Consider the following 16,646-nt stretch of genomic DNA (forward strand, 5'->3'; position numbering starts at 1 on the left):
AAAGATTCCTTATACATTTTTAAAAATATACTTTAATTGAGTTGAAATAATTCAAAAGCGAGTGAAAAGCCAATTCTTCAAACTTTTAAAGAAAATGTAATTTAAGTAATCGTCTTTTAACGAACAAAAATAAATCCAAATGGATAAATTTTATATTAAGATACTCTTTTTAAAGCACCAAGCTAATTGATATGCATAAATAAAGTAAAATATATACGTTGCATTCATTGATAATTGTTCAACGAGAAAATGTACTTTATATAATTGAACTTGATATAAAATATAAATTATATATATGTTATATATGTATATCAAATCACAATACAGAATTGTTGCTCTAGAATTCAGATCAGCACGACAGAAACCTTAATGGAATCCCTTCACTGTACACTACTTCACGATCAATGTGTAATTTCAGTAGAAAATTATTGTTTTATTGGATATACAATTTTCATATAAATTTCGAACAACTTAATAAACTCTCTATTATTCAAAAGCATTTAAAATTGCCGTAAATTACTCTGTAACAATTTAATAACACACTTGATAAATATCTGGGGGAGGATAGCAAGTAAAAGAATTTAAGGAGACATATATTATCAAGACGGATTCAAATAAGTATTCTACCTTTACGAATATTTTGTGGAAAAGTGGAAAGAGATAAAGAAGTCGTATTTATTCCATTATACAACTCGTACTTTCTTTCTATTTTTCTATTTTTTCTTAAAATATATTAAAAAATAATATGATGACGCTATTCAAGTTTTCCTATATTATTATTTTTTAAAAACCGTGTGACCACTATATTATGACTCATGATCTTATCATACAATTACTTATCTACAATTTTATATACTTTTTTTTAATGCTAAAACTATCATTTGACATATTGAATTCTTTTACAATGTTTAATTTTTTATCGTAACTGAAAAATCAAGAAAATTTATAAGTGAAAACGCTATGTTGACTTTGATCAGCTGCCATTTTGTTCAAACGCAATATTTCGAGAAACGACTATGTCAGGTACTAGAACTGTGTTTCAACTTTACAAAGCTTATTTCATTTTACTTTCTGAAGAGTCCTGTGACAGTAACAGTGCATAACCACAAAACGTACTTAAAAAATGTGATTTAGAGAGGCACAATTATAATAACCGGCTAAAATATAAAATTTAAAAATTATTTTTTTGTTTTTTTAATATATACTTTAATATATTAATAATTTAATATGTAACATATTCTTTCTCTCTTTTTTTAATATGTATACATAGCCGCTGGATGAATTCGCCGATTTAAGTATACGCGTGTCATTACAGCGGTACTTGTAATTACAGCGCACGGTATCCATTATTTGAACATTATTTAAGTGTGAATCCCATCTACGTGTACGAAATTTTGCATGTTGTAAATAATTAAATGTCCATCATTTTGTGCGAGCAAGGATTTTAGTGTGTCCGTATGCGTATACAATCATTAATAAATTTACGAAATTAATGTGTTGTATAGGCTATTCTTGTTACGATTAGAAATTTATTGACGTTAACCGAATTTCACACCACGCAATATACTGTGCAAATACGTATAATTTTCGGCGTATCGATAAACGTTATTAACTGTGTTATTAACTGCGATATTAACTGCAAAGTAGCAATTAATTTCCTTGGTCTCACGTAGAAATGCATCGGTTAATAAGTGAGCTGTATTATTGCGCATTGATCTCTCATTACTGAAATTCATTTATTTATGTATTTACTTAAGCATTATTATAATAAATATAACGCCATAATATTATCAGAGAAGAAATTAATATCTTATAACTGTATGCAGTTTTGCACTGGATGTATTATAATAGAATTGTCAACACATATGCTGTTCATAAACCAATCTTTCGTAATAATGATAATTATATTATATTGCGGAAGATATTATCTAATCAGAATTGTAATAATCATCGTCTATTGACAATTCTGTTTAGATTTAAGTAACATAATCGTTATAATGAAGATAAACTAGAGCTATTTTGATATATGAAATACGTTACAATTTTATTAATTAATTGTAAAGCAATTACAACTATAATTTTTATTGTATAATGAGATTTGCATAATGGATTCCTTTTGTAATAAAAAAATTAAAATATAATAGGATGAAAAGTTATTATGCGTTTAAAGAACAATAAGTCAGGAATGTGGAAATGTTGCGTATTAGGGTAAACATAATACATCTCTAAAATATGCATATTTTTTCTTTTGCATTCTTACTCGTTATTGTTGTTAGCGACTCTTCTGCATTGTATGGATTATAGAACGCGATATCAACGATATCAACGCGATATTTTTGCTAACGTTTTTGTTCATTCATTTCGATTTTGTATCGTGAAAAATTGTCTCTCAACGCGATAAAAACTAAATGGAAGGAATGTAAGCGAGTAATGTGCAAAAAATTCTAAAGGAAGAAGAAAATAACAGCCATCGAGTTTCAAACGCGAAGCGCAGTTTGAAATTCTTCAGCATGGTCGGTTTAATATAGAAAATATAAATAAATTCCCGGTGAGGCCCTCCTAACGATTCTGCGGTGAATTTAAAGCGGAAATGTCGCAAATGCCCGCGGGATATCTGCGAAAATCTCACGGCCCCCGCAGCTGCTCGTTGAAAGTCGTGGAAGCAAAATTGTGGGATTGACAAGAACTCGCGAACAGGCAGTAGTTTTCAGGCGAAGCACTTCTTATATAGGCAAACAAGACCAGAAAATCGCATTGCCATTGGCTACGAAACTTAAAAAGTCTCGTAGTCGGCTTATCGAGTTGCGAACTCCCAGAAATTTTCGGACGAGAAGGAAATTGGCCGAACGATGAATTTTCACGAGAACGAAGAAGGAATCCTATCCCCTGTCATGTTAGACGTATCTTGAAAATGGCTGCGATTAGAGAACATTCCTGAAGAATTTGAAGCTTTCATGAAAGAAGACTTGCAGTCCCTATAAAATTATACTTTTTCGCGAAAATGCGTACTTTTCTTCCTGCTTTTCATGCTTTTATAGAAAATCGATATTTAAATTAAGAGATCCCGACGTACCATGTATCCTGAGGGATGTAATTTTTATTTAAGGGCAAAAATTAGCTGCTAAAGATTGTGTTGAAGCTCTCAAAGACCTATGAAATTTTAATGCTTCAAAATTTAGCTTCTCATTTATTATTTATTATATTTTACTATGTAGATATACAATATTTATATTTGGCAATTTCAATTCTTGATTAATAGTTCTATAAAACAATTTTAGTAGAAATATTTGCTAAAAGCACAATTTTCTTATAAACTTTCGTTGAAACGTTATACATTCGCGCTGAACGTATCCATTACCCTCTTAAAAGTATAAGTGCGATAAAACACGTTCTATAATGCAATTCGCTACCATTCATATGAATTCAAAGTAAATGCCGGCGTGCAGATTTGTTCCAGGATCAAAAGCATCAGCACATTTTCCAACGAAAGAACTATTTAGAGAAGAAAGTCACTTTTGTCACCATGTTTTCTCTCCCTCCCCCCTTTCTCTCTCTCTCTCTCTCTCTCCCTCTCTCTCTCGGATTCCTTCGCTCGTTCGTTTCTCTACATTCATACTATGCCGTCAGGTAGGGGGTGTGCAATTGAAGGCAAATGCAATTCCCAATATTAGATTCGCCATTCGCTCCCTGTTCGTATCCTGCGCCTTTTCTTCTCGTATTCCTCTTGTATTGAATACCGTTCACCGAGTTTGGCTGGTGAATTATCGGTCGATGTTTTCTGCGTGACTTTGCGAGAACCATCAACGGCCGACCCCTAACACCAAACCACGTAATAATTTTCAGTTTAATAACCACCAGAAAAAAGTCTACAGAGAAAAAATTACAACACACAAATTAAAAAAAAGTAATTTAAAAATATAATTTTAAAAATATAAGATGTAATTAAAATGTATTTTCATTAAGTATAATTAAAAAATACGATAACATAATTTTTTCAAGTCTTACAAACTTAAGATATTTGAGAGAGATATTCGCAAAACACTCATCAAAAACACTGACAGCTTGATACTTTATGCATATATACGCCTATAATTAATTTGATAGTACTTATAAATTCTATTTAAATGTAAAATAGTTTGTTATAAGATATTTTGTGAAAGTTGAGGTAAATTTAATGCGCGTACAAAAATTCAAGTATGCGTAACAGCTCGGGGGAAACTCGATCGTGAGTCTCACGGTGCACCGTGATGTACGTGACGGCCCGTTACCCGTTGCGAAATCTATCGGTGCTAATGGATATACCTACATGTACAGCGGGCGGATATTCATCGTCACCGATTAACGCGGTTCTGTACGCCATTTTTATCGTAAGCTATGTCCCTGTAGGAGCTTCCGAATCGATTTAACGATATTGCAATGACAGTTTTCGAATATTCCATTAACCGTGAGTTTCCGGAGTAAACGCGGTACCGGAGCATTGAAAAGTTGTCCATCACGCTTGTCCGTTGACATCCCTGTCGCTGCAACGATATACAAATCGGCACTATATGCTAAGTAAACAACTACCAATTAAATAATTCTAATCTGGTTAAATAAACAGTAGCTAAATAGGGCGGCCATTAACTAAATAAACAGTTCATACATATCTAAATCTAAATATTATCACGTTTCAGTCATAGCGCAAAATTATCTATATAATTATTTACATAATCTTCTACAATGCCAGAACATCAAAATATACGCAAAATTCTGCAAAACTTTTCTAAAGTTCTTCCTGAAAAATCTATTAATTATAATAAGTTATTTTACTATTTTTTTTTTTTTAATATACATATAAATCAGAGAGAGAGATTGCTTATTTTATTCATATTTATAAACCAATTATTATATATATGCTTGCAAAGAATACAATTCACGTCGAAAGACACGACGATATTAAACAGTCGTGAAATTGATTCCGCACGTCTCACACATATATTCGCAATCATGTCAGTCTATCCTCAATTACACATGCCAACCCTAATGTTGCTTCAGTGCCATGCGAAACCTAGATACCACGCGATCGTCATTACATGGCGCCTATAACTGACCGTTAACTGTGCTTCATGTGACCGATACACAGAAAGGACGGTACGTTTAGTAATAGATAGACAGCTATGTAAATCGTCAAGTGCGATCTGTGAGCTTTACTATAGCACAAAGGTTAACGTAACGTAAACGTTCCGTAATAGAACCTCTAATATTAAAAAATCATAAGCGTTGAAGTTGATGTAAAGAGGTATTTATGAGTTAATTGCAATATTAAATCATGTAAAAACATAAAAAGTTAATATTGGACACGTCCATCACACGCGTGTTAGTTTTCTTAACTCTGTTCTTTTGTGTCAAAAATTGGTATATAACCAATTCGTAATAAAAATAATTTATTGTTAATTATATATGTATATATATTATATATGTGTGTGTGTTTGTATGTGTGTGTATTCTAGAAAGCTATATGTTGAATTTAAATGTATGATTAGCTTACATGAGTCAGATTACCATGAATGTAAATAATAAATATTGAATATTTATTAATAAATAAAGGATTTGTGTGCAGATTATTCCATTTATTTGTTTAAATGAATGACATCGACTATAGCTGTTTAATTTTATAAAAATTCTTTTCCTAATAATTGAGTAATACATTTAAATAGCTTTTTATTGTAAATATATATATATATATATATTACAATTATTTAATTTTATTTAATTATATAATTTAATTTTGATTTTAAAAAGTCTAAATTTTGTATGAAAAAATACTAAATTTAATGCCGTGTTGATTCAACCAAATAATATTCCGATTTCCTTAAACATTACATTCCCTAACACTTGCGTATTTTTTTTTGCAGTACGTCCGCTAAGGATGGACTTGGATGGCGTAGTTGGTCATGTCGTGCAGGGAACGAAAATTTTATTGCAATGCAAGGTGCAAGCCGCTCGACCTGCCGCCAATATAACGTGGAAGAACGGAACGCATCTCTTAAACGAAGACAACGAGAGATTCGAAATGTTTGAGACGAAAATAGAAAAAAATGTGAGTAAACACGAAAATATTGTAAAATATGCAAGTGATTTTTGCATTTAAGTAATTTATTTAAAGAACCATGTTTTTACATTTACGTATAATTATATTCATTACTTTTTTTAAAAGAATATTATAAAATGAATAAATAAGAAACTTTTATCATTTAATTATAATGCCATTTCGGCCAGTTTAAAACATAACAATTAAATTTACCGTTAAAGTCTAACAAGATTAAAAATTGTTTTTTCTTAAGTTAAAAAAGAACAGTTTTCTAGAAAAAATATTTTTCTATTCGCCAAATGCGTTCATTATCGGGTAACATGCATAGAATTCCTGAACATACAATAGATTCTTAATAGGCTTGAATTTCGTGCCGATCTCGATCCCTGTCATTTGCATCTAAATAAATGTGCAGGATAAGCATGTTTGGTAGTACCTAACAATGAGAGAAGCGCTTCGCAAAAGTTTTGATTCAGTTACTTACCCGGCGAAAACGTACAGACTCGCAAGTGCCACAGTAAACTTCATGAAACTACCGGGAAATTCTAAATCGATTGGTACAGCACCTATCGTATATTTTAATACCCATTTAACGTTTGTGCGGAGCAACAAATTTTCGTGTTCACTCTAGAAAAAGAGCGGTAGAGTCAAAACGAATTTAGAATCTAGAAAGTCCGACAGTTTATCGGTCGATATACTTCTCGAGAGGCTTCTTTCGGGATTATATCACAATTTTTATCAGGTACAATTTAGATTCGTTAAAATCGGAATTTTTGCGCGGGAAAAAGTCGAGATTAATCCTTCCATTTCGTCGGGATGAGAATGATTGGACACACGTAATTTCTTTCAACTCTAATTCACAAAAACTACTAGCATTCGTGCAATGGAAAGATTTAAAATATCTAAGGAGAATTACATTCTGATGGCTCTCTATTAAGTAAAATACATTTTAAATTAGTTTTTGGTTATGGAATCATTGAATTGAAACGAAATGAAATAGTTCGGAATTGAGAGCCTCAAGGAATCGCCATTTACTCTCGAGTCACGTGGCACTGTTTTATTCTCGCCTTGGAAAAAAAATCAATTTCATGCTCGAACAAGTAGCTGCACGCGGCAGCGGTGGCATCGAAAAATCATTAGACTCCTCTACATATCGTGTCGTTGCGCTATCGCGTATACGTATATGCATGCAGAAGTCACGTAGGCGTCACGCAGCTATCATAAATCCATTACGGAAGTATCTGAAGCTATAAAGCCGCGTGCACGCAAAATGACTGTATACGAGACCGCTTGCACCTGATGTAATTAGTGTAAAAAAAAAAAACGTTGTCACGGTTAAAAGTTGTAAAGTAGATAAAACGATGTTGTGTCTCTCGGTAACAAAAGGTTTTTTATATACGAAAAATGTTGTGTCTCGCAGAACAAAAACTTTCAGGTCTATCAACCGTCTCTATTATTCCACTCTGTTTTGCGTCGGTGTACATAGCTGAATTAACAATATATGTATATTATGAAATATATATCATCAAAAGTAAATCTGTTAAACATTAAATCACCAAGCATTATTTCAGTATATAATAATTTGCATATTAGATATAACCTTTTGTTACTCTGCATGCTTTAATGTCGCATTGTACATAACATCTTCACAAATAAAAGAATGTATTTGTTCGAATAATGTTAATATGAAGATAATACGTTCAATAGGTGCTCGCTAATATGGTATAGCGAGATAGCGCATGTACAAAAAATTTCATTCATTTTGCGATGTTAATTAACGATGTTTGAAGAAGAACCGTCGTCTCATTGCCAGCAAAGTTAACGAATCGCTTAATTAAAATGCCAGTTCGCATAATTACGATGATCGACGTGTATTCCCAACATTTGCAATTCCATATGATTTAAGTATCATAATTAGCATTGTTTACTAAATGAACATGATTATGGGACAAGCGAAATGATACGGCTACATGTCCGTTCTGGACATTGCACACGATATCAGGCAGCGTCTAGCGGCAAGCAATTACATGCCATGAATTCCTGCCGATATGAGCGTCACGTCGTAACAGGATTAAGAGGATCACATTTTTAAGCTCGAGTACACCCTTTCGCGCGAAGTAGGATATTACAAGCTCAGCAGGATATGGCTTTACAACAATTTCTTGATAAGCATTACATCAGGCTCTTCGGTATATGTGTACTTTTATTGAGTATACTCCTCTAACAAATCAATTGACATGATATTTAGCGAGGAACATAACATCTTGTTGGATTATCCCTTTTATTTAATCCTTAATCGAACAAGAGAGGGTATCATTCAATCTAGAATTTATAATTTTGGGCTTAAATTTGAAATGCATCGGTATTGCCTTTAATTTCAGACTAGTTTCGTTCCTGAGATTGAGCATCGCACATTACAAAGAAAACAAGTACGAAATGAGAAAAGGGAATAATAATACATCAACACATTTCAATTTTAGCCAAAAATTACAAATTTTGGACAGCATTGTTCTTTGTCAAATTATATTTTCTGCTGTTAATTGAAAAACATTTTTAATTAAACACTAGTCAAAAATTTACCTTTAAAGTAATGTTTGATTCGCTTACGGCAACAATTTCAATTTTTAATTTTACATAAAAGATTAAAGGAATGAAAATTATTCCAAGAAATAATTACATAAATAATTGTACATAAAAAATAATGTAAATTATTTAAAATTATTTTTTATTTAAATAATTATTGCTAACGAGCGAATATAAATTTGATTTTTTTATCATCTCTTATTGTTGTATGTGAAACTTTCAATCGGCTTATATGTAAACCTGATAAAACACATAGTTATACAAAAGAAAAACATTTGATCGCGGATATATAACAAGGTGGATATATTCTCGTTATAACTTGTTAGTACATTTTCAATTGTACTGTGCAATTATAGAATTATTAAAGTTACGCGGAGATTCAAAAACCTGCGTTTGCAGTATTGTATTACTTTTATTTTTTACAAATTGATGATTTATAAAAGTGTAACATTTATTGGTGAAGTAGAAGTGTTCAATAGTGATCAAAATATAACATAGAAATATAATACGAACATTCTCAATATACAATGCGAGTTAATTAAAATCCATGAAAACAGTTAAAAATTAATTGGATTACTTCTATTTTTCTGCGTATTCTATTTTTAAACTTATTTTTATTTAAATTTCTGAGAATCTTCAAACATAGCTATAAATTACATGTTCTATTTTAATTTATTTTCAGCTCTTTCATTTTTGCGGAGTAAAGTCGAATCAAAAATATACCACAGACATAAAAAGATAAGCCAATCGAAAAGCAAAAAATTTAAAGATCACGTGGAAAGAAACAGAAGACAATTAACAATAAGAGAGAGACAATTGCGTGAATCAGAGAAAGAGAAAGAAATTCAACAATTACTTTCTGCTTTTTTTTTAACTAATCTTTATCTGACACGCTTCTGTATCTGACATATTCTGTATATCTATGATTAAGACAAAAGTTGTCCAGTCTGCGTGTATGTGAAGAGGACAAATAGTGACAAAATCAATTTTCTAACGAATCAAATTTTTAGTTACATAAAAGTCATCGCTATTTTTTTTTAAATAACATTTAAATATTTTATACACATATTTTATTTTATATCCATATTTTTATCATCTTTATCACTTTAAAATAAGATGATTTATAAATGATCATCTAAATTATCCGAGAAGGATAATGAAAAAAAAAGAGGTCATGATAATATAGAGAATGCTTTTATAAATATTGTTTAAACATTTTACCAAACACTTAAATTTAATGAATAATTATTCAAAGTCAGTATTTAATATTTATTTTTATTCATTGCATAAAATCTTTCTGTTCATAGGAGGACGATACATTCGATACGATAAGTTATCTCGCGTTTACAGCAACGGTATACGACAACGGCAGAACGTTCAAATGTTACGCCGGGAATACGGTTACCGATACCGAAGATTTAAGGCAAATGAAGGAAGCAACAACGATCGAAGTATTATGTAAGTATTACAAATGAGACAAGTTAATTATTATTGACATCGACAATTCTTTTGCAATAATGTGTTTTACGGCTATTATCGATATGACAATTTTGGTTTTAATCTTTTCTATTCTTCCTATTTATTTATCTTAAATACTTTAAGATTTTAACTTTTTTGAAAGAAAAAATAAAATTTTATACATATGTTTGTTAAAAATAAATAATCACAAAAGAATTGGAACTAAAATTGTCATACAGATATTGTTTTAAGAAAGACGAAATCCAATTTGATCTAAGTAAACATTCAATAATAACTAAGTTGGATAGATAAATAATTGATTTTATGTATACTATTTTATAAATAATATAAGAACATACACATTATAATCAATAATTTTTAATAGTTACAAATACAGTTAACAGCGTTAAAACAGCGACTGTTGCAACAAGATTGCATTGTAACCTGAAATTCACACATTTTCCTACCGCAGCGAGCATATTCTGCATCCACGGGAAACTGCGAGCTACAACAGCGGTTATTAACATTTGCATACACTTAGCTCTTATGAACTAAATCCTTTAAATAAATAACTCTACACATACCCGTTCGTTATTCATCAGCATAATTCTATGCAAATTAATGTAACGTGGTAGTGCAAGCAATCAGTAGAATCTTAACATTGCTCAAATTCAAAAATTTGTTTTTTGTTTCCGTAATAAAATGTAAAGCACAAAATTTACACGTAATTACATTGGAAAAAAGTTGATTGAAAGACTGAGATTTTCAAAGCATAATCTGTTGTTGTAAGTTTTAGTTAGGAAATTGAAATAGAAGATTTTGAAGGAGATTTAGTTCTACCATCTTTTTGCAAAAACTTCCGCTTATCTATATCTTAACACTCAAAGTCAACTTTCCGAAAATAGATCGTAATTTGAAAAAAAAATAAATTGAACTATTGAAACATTGAAAATCTTTCAGGCTTTAATTTACGCTACAGAAGTCAAAGCAAATGTGTTCAAAAGGCACGATTGAAAATTTTGAAATGGCAAAAGTTAAGATGTGTTTCATAATTCAAGAATATTTTTCGTTTGACCATCCGACAAACATTTATCTTGCCTTTTTGAGAGATTGGCTCGTACAAGTCGTGCAATGTTGATACGATTTTCCACTTACACGCTTCGGTAGATCGACGATACGCTATAGATGGACAACTTTTGCTGCCATATCTGAGGACGCTTTCACAATATTTTCATGTGATGGAAACCGTTTAATTTTTATAATTTTATTTCCACGTCATCCATTAAAAAGTATGACACCTCCCGATTAATATTTACAACTATCAAAAAGTGATTATTCGGAAAGAAGTTACGATTAAAAGAAGTAAAATAATTATTTTATATTGTGCTACTAATAAAAAAATTACTTGTTCCTAACATTTCACAAAAGCATTGTAGGTAATTTGTTTTAAAAATATTGATTATTACGGATTTGACTCTTTTAACTCTAAAATCAGAAGTGTAGTTAAGATTTTTTTTTCACCAAGGACGTGATGTCTTGATTACGCGAGCACGGAAACGAACACAAAAAGAAATGGACGGTTGTATATCTCCCTGATGCTTCCAGTTACAGCGCGAAATAGCGGGGAAACTTTCGTTTTGCAGCCAGAACGAGGACTACCCATGGATTGGAAACGAGAAACTCCAGACATCGAATTTGGCACGTTTCCAACTCTCCGGCTTGCATCGTGACAGCAACTCTCGCGTCTATGTATTTACGGGAATTTTGTTTTATATCCCCTCCGTTTTCTAGGATCCGCGTTAAGTGCATAATATTGTGACCCAAGCGCATCAAAAAATTTACATTCAATTTAAGTTTTACCTTATCTATTTTTGGGGGCAAAAATCAGTCGTGAAGATGAAAGGATCTTTACAGTTTTAGCTGTTAAAAGGAAATAAATTTTACTGCATAAAAAAGTGAATCCATTAAAAAAACTTGATTCTTGAAATTAGACTTTCAAGAAAGATTAATTTTAAACTGTCTATTTTACTACATGTCACTTTTCATTAAATTTTTCATTTCTATATTAATAATGTAATAATAAAATATGAATCTTTCTGCATAAAATAAAATGCTTTAAATAGAATAAAATATTTAATCTTTAATATTAATCTAACAAACATAAAAAATTCTTATACGCTGGTATGAAAAAGTTGTATCAAACTTATTAGTGTTTAAGAAAGATAAGAATTATCTCTTTTTAATTAAACGAGTTTAGCTACATTTAGCTCATCACATTTTTTCTTCTGTATTAAAATTTTTCCTGAGAAGTATTTTATGTCTGCGGTTAAATGTAGAGTAGAATTTTTTTCATTGTTAGTAATATTCATTGTTTTCTGTTACAGACCCGCCGATAATTAAAATGAAGCCAAATAACATGACCGTTAACGAGACAGACGACTTTTTAATATTCTGCGACTATGAGGCAAATCCGGCTACGCTAATAAAGGTGATATGGTAAGTGGCCATTACTGTGCAAAGATATAAACTAATATGAACTAATCCTTTAGGATAACGGATTATTTTCCTATAGGAATTAAAAACTGATAATTCTGTTAGAAATTTAGCAGCAAAATTAAACGCATTTCTGTTTTATCTCCATCGTGTTTGTACATCTTAAAAGATAAGTTAACACTACTTCTTCGTTTCACCTTCGTCTCTTATAATTTGGGGGGATGCAGGTTACGAGACGATGACGAATTAGTGTTAAACGAAGAACATTACGACGGCGGAATCACGGAACAAACAGCACTCACGGTGAAAAATGCAACTCCCAGCGACATGGGTTCTTACAAATGCATCCTGGAAAACAACGCCGGGACAACTGTTTCCGATGACGCCGTACATGTTTCGGTCTTTTGTACGTATTACAAGACAGATAACAGCAGTGAATTGTTAAATTTAACAGAAAGCCGTGAGTCGATGAAATCTGAAATCGCTTACGATCTTACGCGAATCACAAAGTCCTCCGGAGTAGTAATAAATCTAAATCCTAAAGAATCCCATTGTACCTTCGGTGAAACCTTATCTTCTTATTTCTCGCGGCGGTAACTTTTAGCGAAGCGCAGTTCATCCTTTTATTAGAAAACGACAGCTTCATTGAAAGCTACGCGATTACATCGGGAATAAAGTTGGAGAGAGTTTGGCGTGCGACGTACTTTCGAACTCACGCGAGATTTATACCGGCGCGGATGTATATATACATATATATCACGACAGATAAGCCGATGGTGGAAGTGATAATGGAACCGGAAACACCTGTGAACGAAGCGGATCGTCAGAACGTTTCGTTAACGTGCGAGGTCGACGCCGGCAATCCAGCGATACTGACAGCCGTTCGTTGGTATTTGGACGGAGATCTATTGAAAGAACTTCCGGACTGCTCGAGGAGCAGCAATGCGACGACAGCAAGCTCCGAGGAATCATTGGCATTCTGTGACATCGACCCCAGCAAACTGCTCCTGGAATCTGTCGGACGTACCTTTCACGGCAATTACTCCTGCGAGGGGAAAAACGAGGCTGGTTGGGGACCCACTTCCCCGAGCACACCTGTCATAGTTTATTGTAAGTCCTCTCTGTCACATGTCACTCATTCATGCTACTCGGCGATGGAAGCGAAACTGGCGATTGTGACCTATTACATTTTTAGCCATAATACACGTTATACACGTGTTTCGAATTTCGTACGTTTTCCAATAGAATATAGCACAAATATAATAACAAAAATTATATTACTGCATATTCAAAATTCTGATTTTACATTGTCAATAAACTGAAGAAATTGAAACTGAAAGATATGATATTGTAAATAATGATCCCGAGCTTTCTATAACATGTGTTATCAAATAACACATTGTAAGGGCGGTCGTTACTCAGCATTAATTACTGTACCGGTAACGATGAATTATCGATTGCGGATTTTATCTTGCATATGTACGCGACCGATATCCTTTACCTGCTGATATCTTATTACATTAATCGGATTATATTTAGCGTGGATATCAGTTTCTCTTTCTCCCCCCCCCCCTCTCTCTCTCTCTCTCTCTCTCTCTCTCTCTCTCTCTCTCTCTCTTTTTCTCTCTCTCTCATTTCCGCATCCTGCATTCCTGAACATTTTCACAGATAAACCCGGCCCGGCATCGATAACATACGAACCTCGGCAAGTGGTGAAGAAACAAGCGTTATCCATCACTTGCTTCGTTTTGGATCCCGGCCGACCGAGGGTGTCGGGCTTCAAGTGGCTGCGCGGCTGGCACCGACTTCCAGACGAGAACGAAGCGACGCTTTTCATCGAGTCAGTTAATTTAGAAACCGAGGCGAATTTCACGTGTCTGGCTTACAACGAGGCCGGTGACGGAGAGCCAGCCACAACGTTTATCGACGTATCTGGTGAGTGACATGTGTCAATGCGTCTAAAACTGTGTATCCCGCAATTATTGAGTTTCATGGCGACATTTTAGAGTCCGGTATAGAATAATACACAGGGATTTAAATATTCAGTTTACTTTGTCTGCTACACATTCAAAAAATGTATTTTGATCAAAATTACAATTCTGAATGAAACTCCAAATTTCAAACTAGGTGCCGTTTTATTCTTTAATTTTTGTCGATCTTGCCCGGATATTGTATCGTATATAATGCAGCCATTGCCCGTCCTCACGATATAAGTTCAATATAAACATTAATGTTTTACGTTAAAAGATACCCTCTTCTATTCCTGTACGCGACACGACGGATCGTCTGACGTTTCTCATAATTATTGAACGGCAAATCCCATTATGTTTAACCGAGAGTTATCGCTTCTCATTAGCGGCCCCGACGTTCATTAAGAAGCTGCACTCGTACCGCGGCTACGTCTACAACTCGCCTAACGTGAGCATTACATGCTGGGTCGAATGCGCCCCAATCTGCAGTATTTCCTGGCTGAGGGATGACATTCCCATGGACTTCACGAAAACGAATCGATACTACGTGTCGAACGTTTATCATCCGCCTGACCCAAGGACCAACGACTTCGAGAGCATCCAATCGACCCTCGTATGGAATCTGACGGTCTGGCCGAACGGTCAGCTCGACCGTGCCGAGGATAACGTCAAATTCACCTGCAAGAGTAGCAGCAACGGAATCGGTCCGGGCGTGGAGAGTAGTACTCACTTTCATGTCGAGTGTACGTTTCATTCGAATCTTCCTTTTTTTGCGCGCGGCGATATCTCTACCTACTTACATTTCATTTTATTACATTCCATTTATTTAGCGAGGTTGTGGAAAGAACATAGCTCTTCTTCTTCTACATCATAAAAGAGAATCTTCTGAACTCGATATTGTACAAGTATATAAAAGATACCTGATGACTTAATACTTTCATTTTTATTGTACATATTATGAATATAAAATATGAACAAATTTCTGTAAAGTTGTTTTAACATAAAAAAAAACACTTCTACAAGTTAGCACAGAAAAAATGTATACAACAAATAAAATTTTAATTTAAAATTATATCGCAGATGTATGTATAAACACACGCGCGCAAACACACACATACACATATAAATGACTAAATGAAATTTTTTATTCAAGTTCCTCCGGAGGATATTACAATATCGAAGAAGATAATCAATGTGACAGTGGACACGATACCAGAAACCGTCGAATGTAATGCGAAGGCACGACCGAAACCAAATTTTCGATGGTTCCGCGAAGGATCCGTTGGGCCCATTGCAGAAGGCCACATGTTTGACTTGAAAATGCCAGTACCACGACGTAGCAATGGCACTTACTACTGTGAGGCGTGGAATCGTCATGGTTTTTTGAACATCTCAATGATCATGAATGTTCAATGTACGTTGGATTGTATCTTTAAATGAATAATTAAAAAACTCGAATTTCTACATTTGTGCAGTTTATAAACAGAGATATGAAACATACTTAATTTTGTTATTGTTGTCTCATCTTCCGCTATTCACTTTATAATCGAAAAAAATCACGTGCTTTGGTTACGAAAAAAGTCAGAAATATTTAATTTAGGTTACATTTCTGTGTTTAGACTCCAAAACTTTTTTTTAATTTTGAATCTCTACGGTCGGTTTTTTTTCAAAATGTCATTATAATTCGTCATATGTCTTACGAGAATTAATTTCGATTTTTCTGCTTCCGACATCTAATGACGATGCCATATTTTCCATGCAGTTAAACCGGAATGCCATATAGAGAAAGAACGATTCGAGGGTCAGACTTACATCGTTTGCTCAGCCGTCGGCAATCCAAAAGAGACGGATTTCACTTGGTCACTGAAAAACGAAAACGACACGTTGGTGCAAGTCGCTGAAATGCGAAACGGAAGAAGTTACATGCTCCTTGATACTTCAGTCACCAACTTTCGGACGTACGTGTGCGTGGCGAACAACACAATCGGCCATTCTGAAGTGTGTGAACGCGACGTACCAGGTTGGTGGAACTAACTTTTCACTTGATTCGCTGATATCCCGCTTATACATGC

The 16,646-nt window shown here is 33.4% G+C and overlaps 1 protein-coding gene across 9 annotated transcripts in view; it reads left to right on the forward strand.

Moving 5' to 3' along the window:
• Window positions 1–16,646, forward strand: part of LOC105834190 (hemicentin-1) — a 147,722-nt gene that overhangs the window by 108,104 nt on the left and 22,972 nt on the right. For all 9 annotated transcript variants that reach the window (XR_001138867.3, XM_012676485.3, XM_036291192.1 and 6 more), the window contains 9 exons: window positions 5,895–6,079; window positions 9,961–10,111; window positions 12,496–12,607; window positions 12,832–13,010; window positions 13,370–13,714; window positions 14,273–14,539; window positions 14,961–15,317; window positions 15,728–15,988; window positions 16,337–16,594. Coding sequence is in view for 8 of the 9 variants with exons in the window: in XM_012676485.3 (XP_012531939.2) it covers window positions 5,895–6,079; window positions 9,961–10,111; window positions 12,496–12,607; window positions 12,832–13,010; window positions 13,370–13,714; window positions 14,273–14,539; window positions 14,961–15,317; window positions 15,728–15,988; window positions 16,337–16,594 (2,115 nt within the window). In the remaining variant the exon portion in view is untranslated. The remainder of the gene's footprint in view (window positions 1–5,894; window positions 6,080–9,960; window positions 10,112–12,495; window positions 12,608–12,831; window positions 13,011–13,369; window positions 13,715–14,272; window positions 14,540–14,960; window positions 15,318–15,727; window positions 15,989–16,336; window positions 16,595–16,646) is intronic.

The sequence above is a fragment of the Monomorium pharaonis genome, chromosome 8 (assembly GCF_013373865.1).
Source record: "Monomorium pharaonis isolate MP-MQ-018 chromosome 8, ASM1337386v2, whole genome shotgun sequence".
In the NCBI taxonomy this organism is placed as follows: Eukaryota; Metazoa; Arthropoda; class Insecta; order Hymenoptera; family Formicidae; genus Monomorium; species Monomorium pharaonis.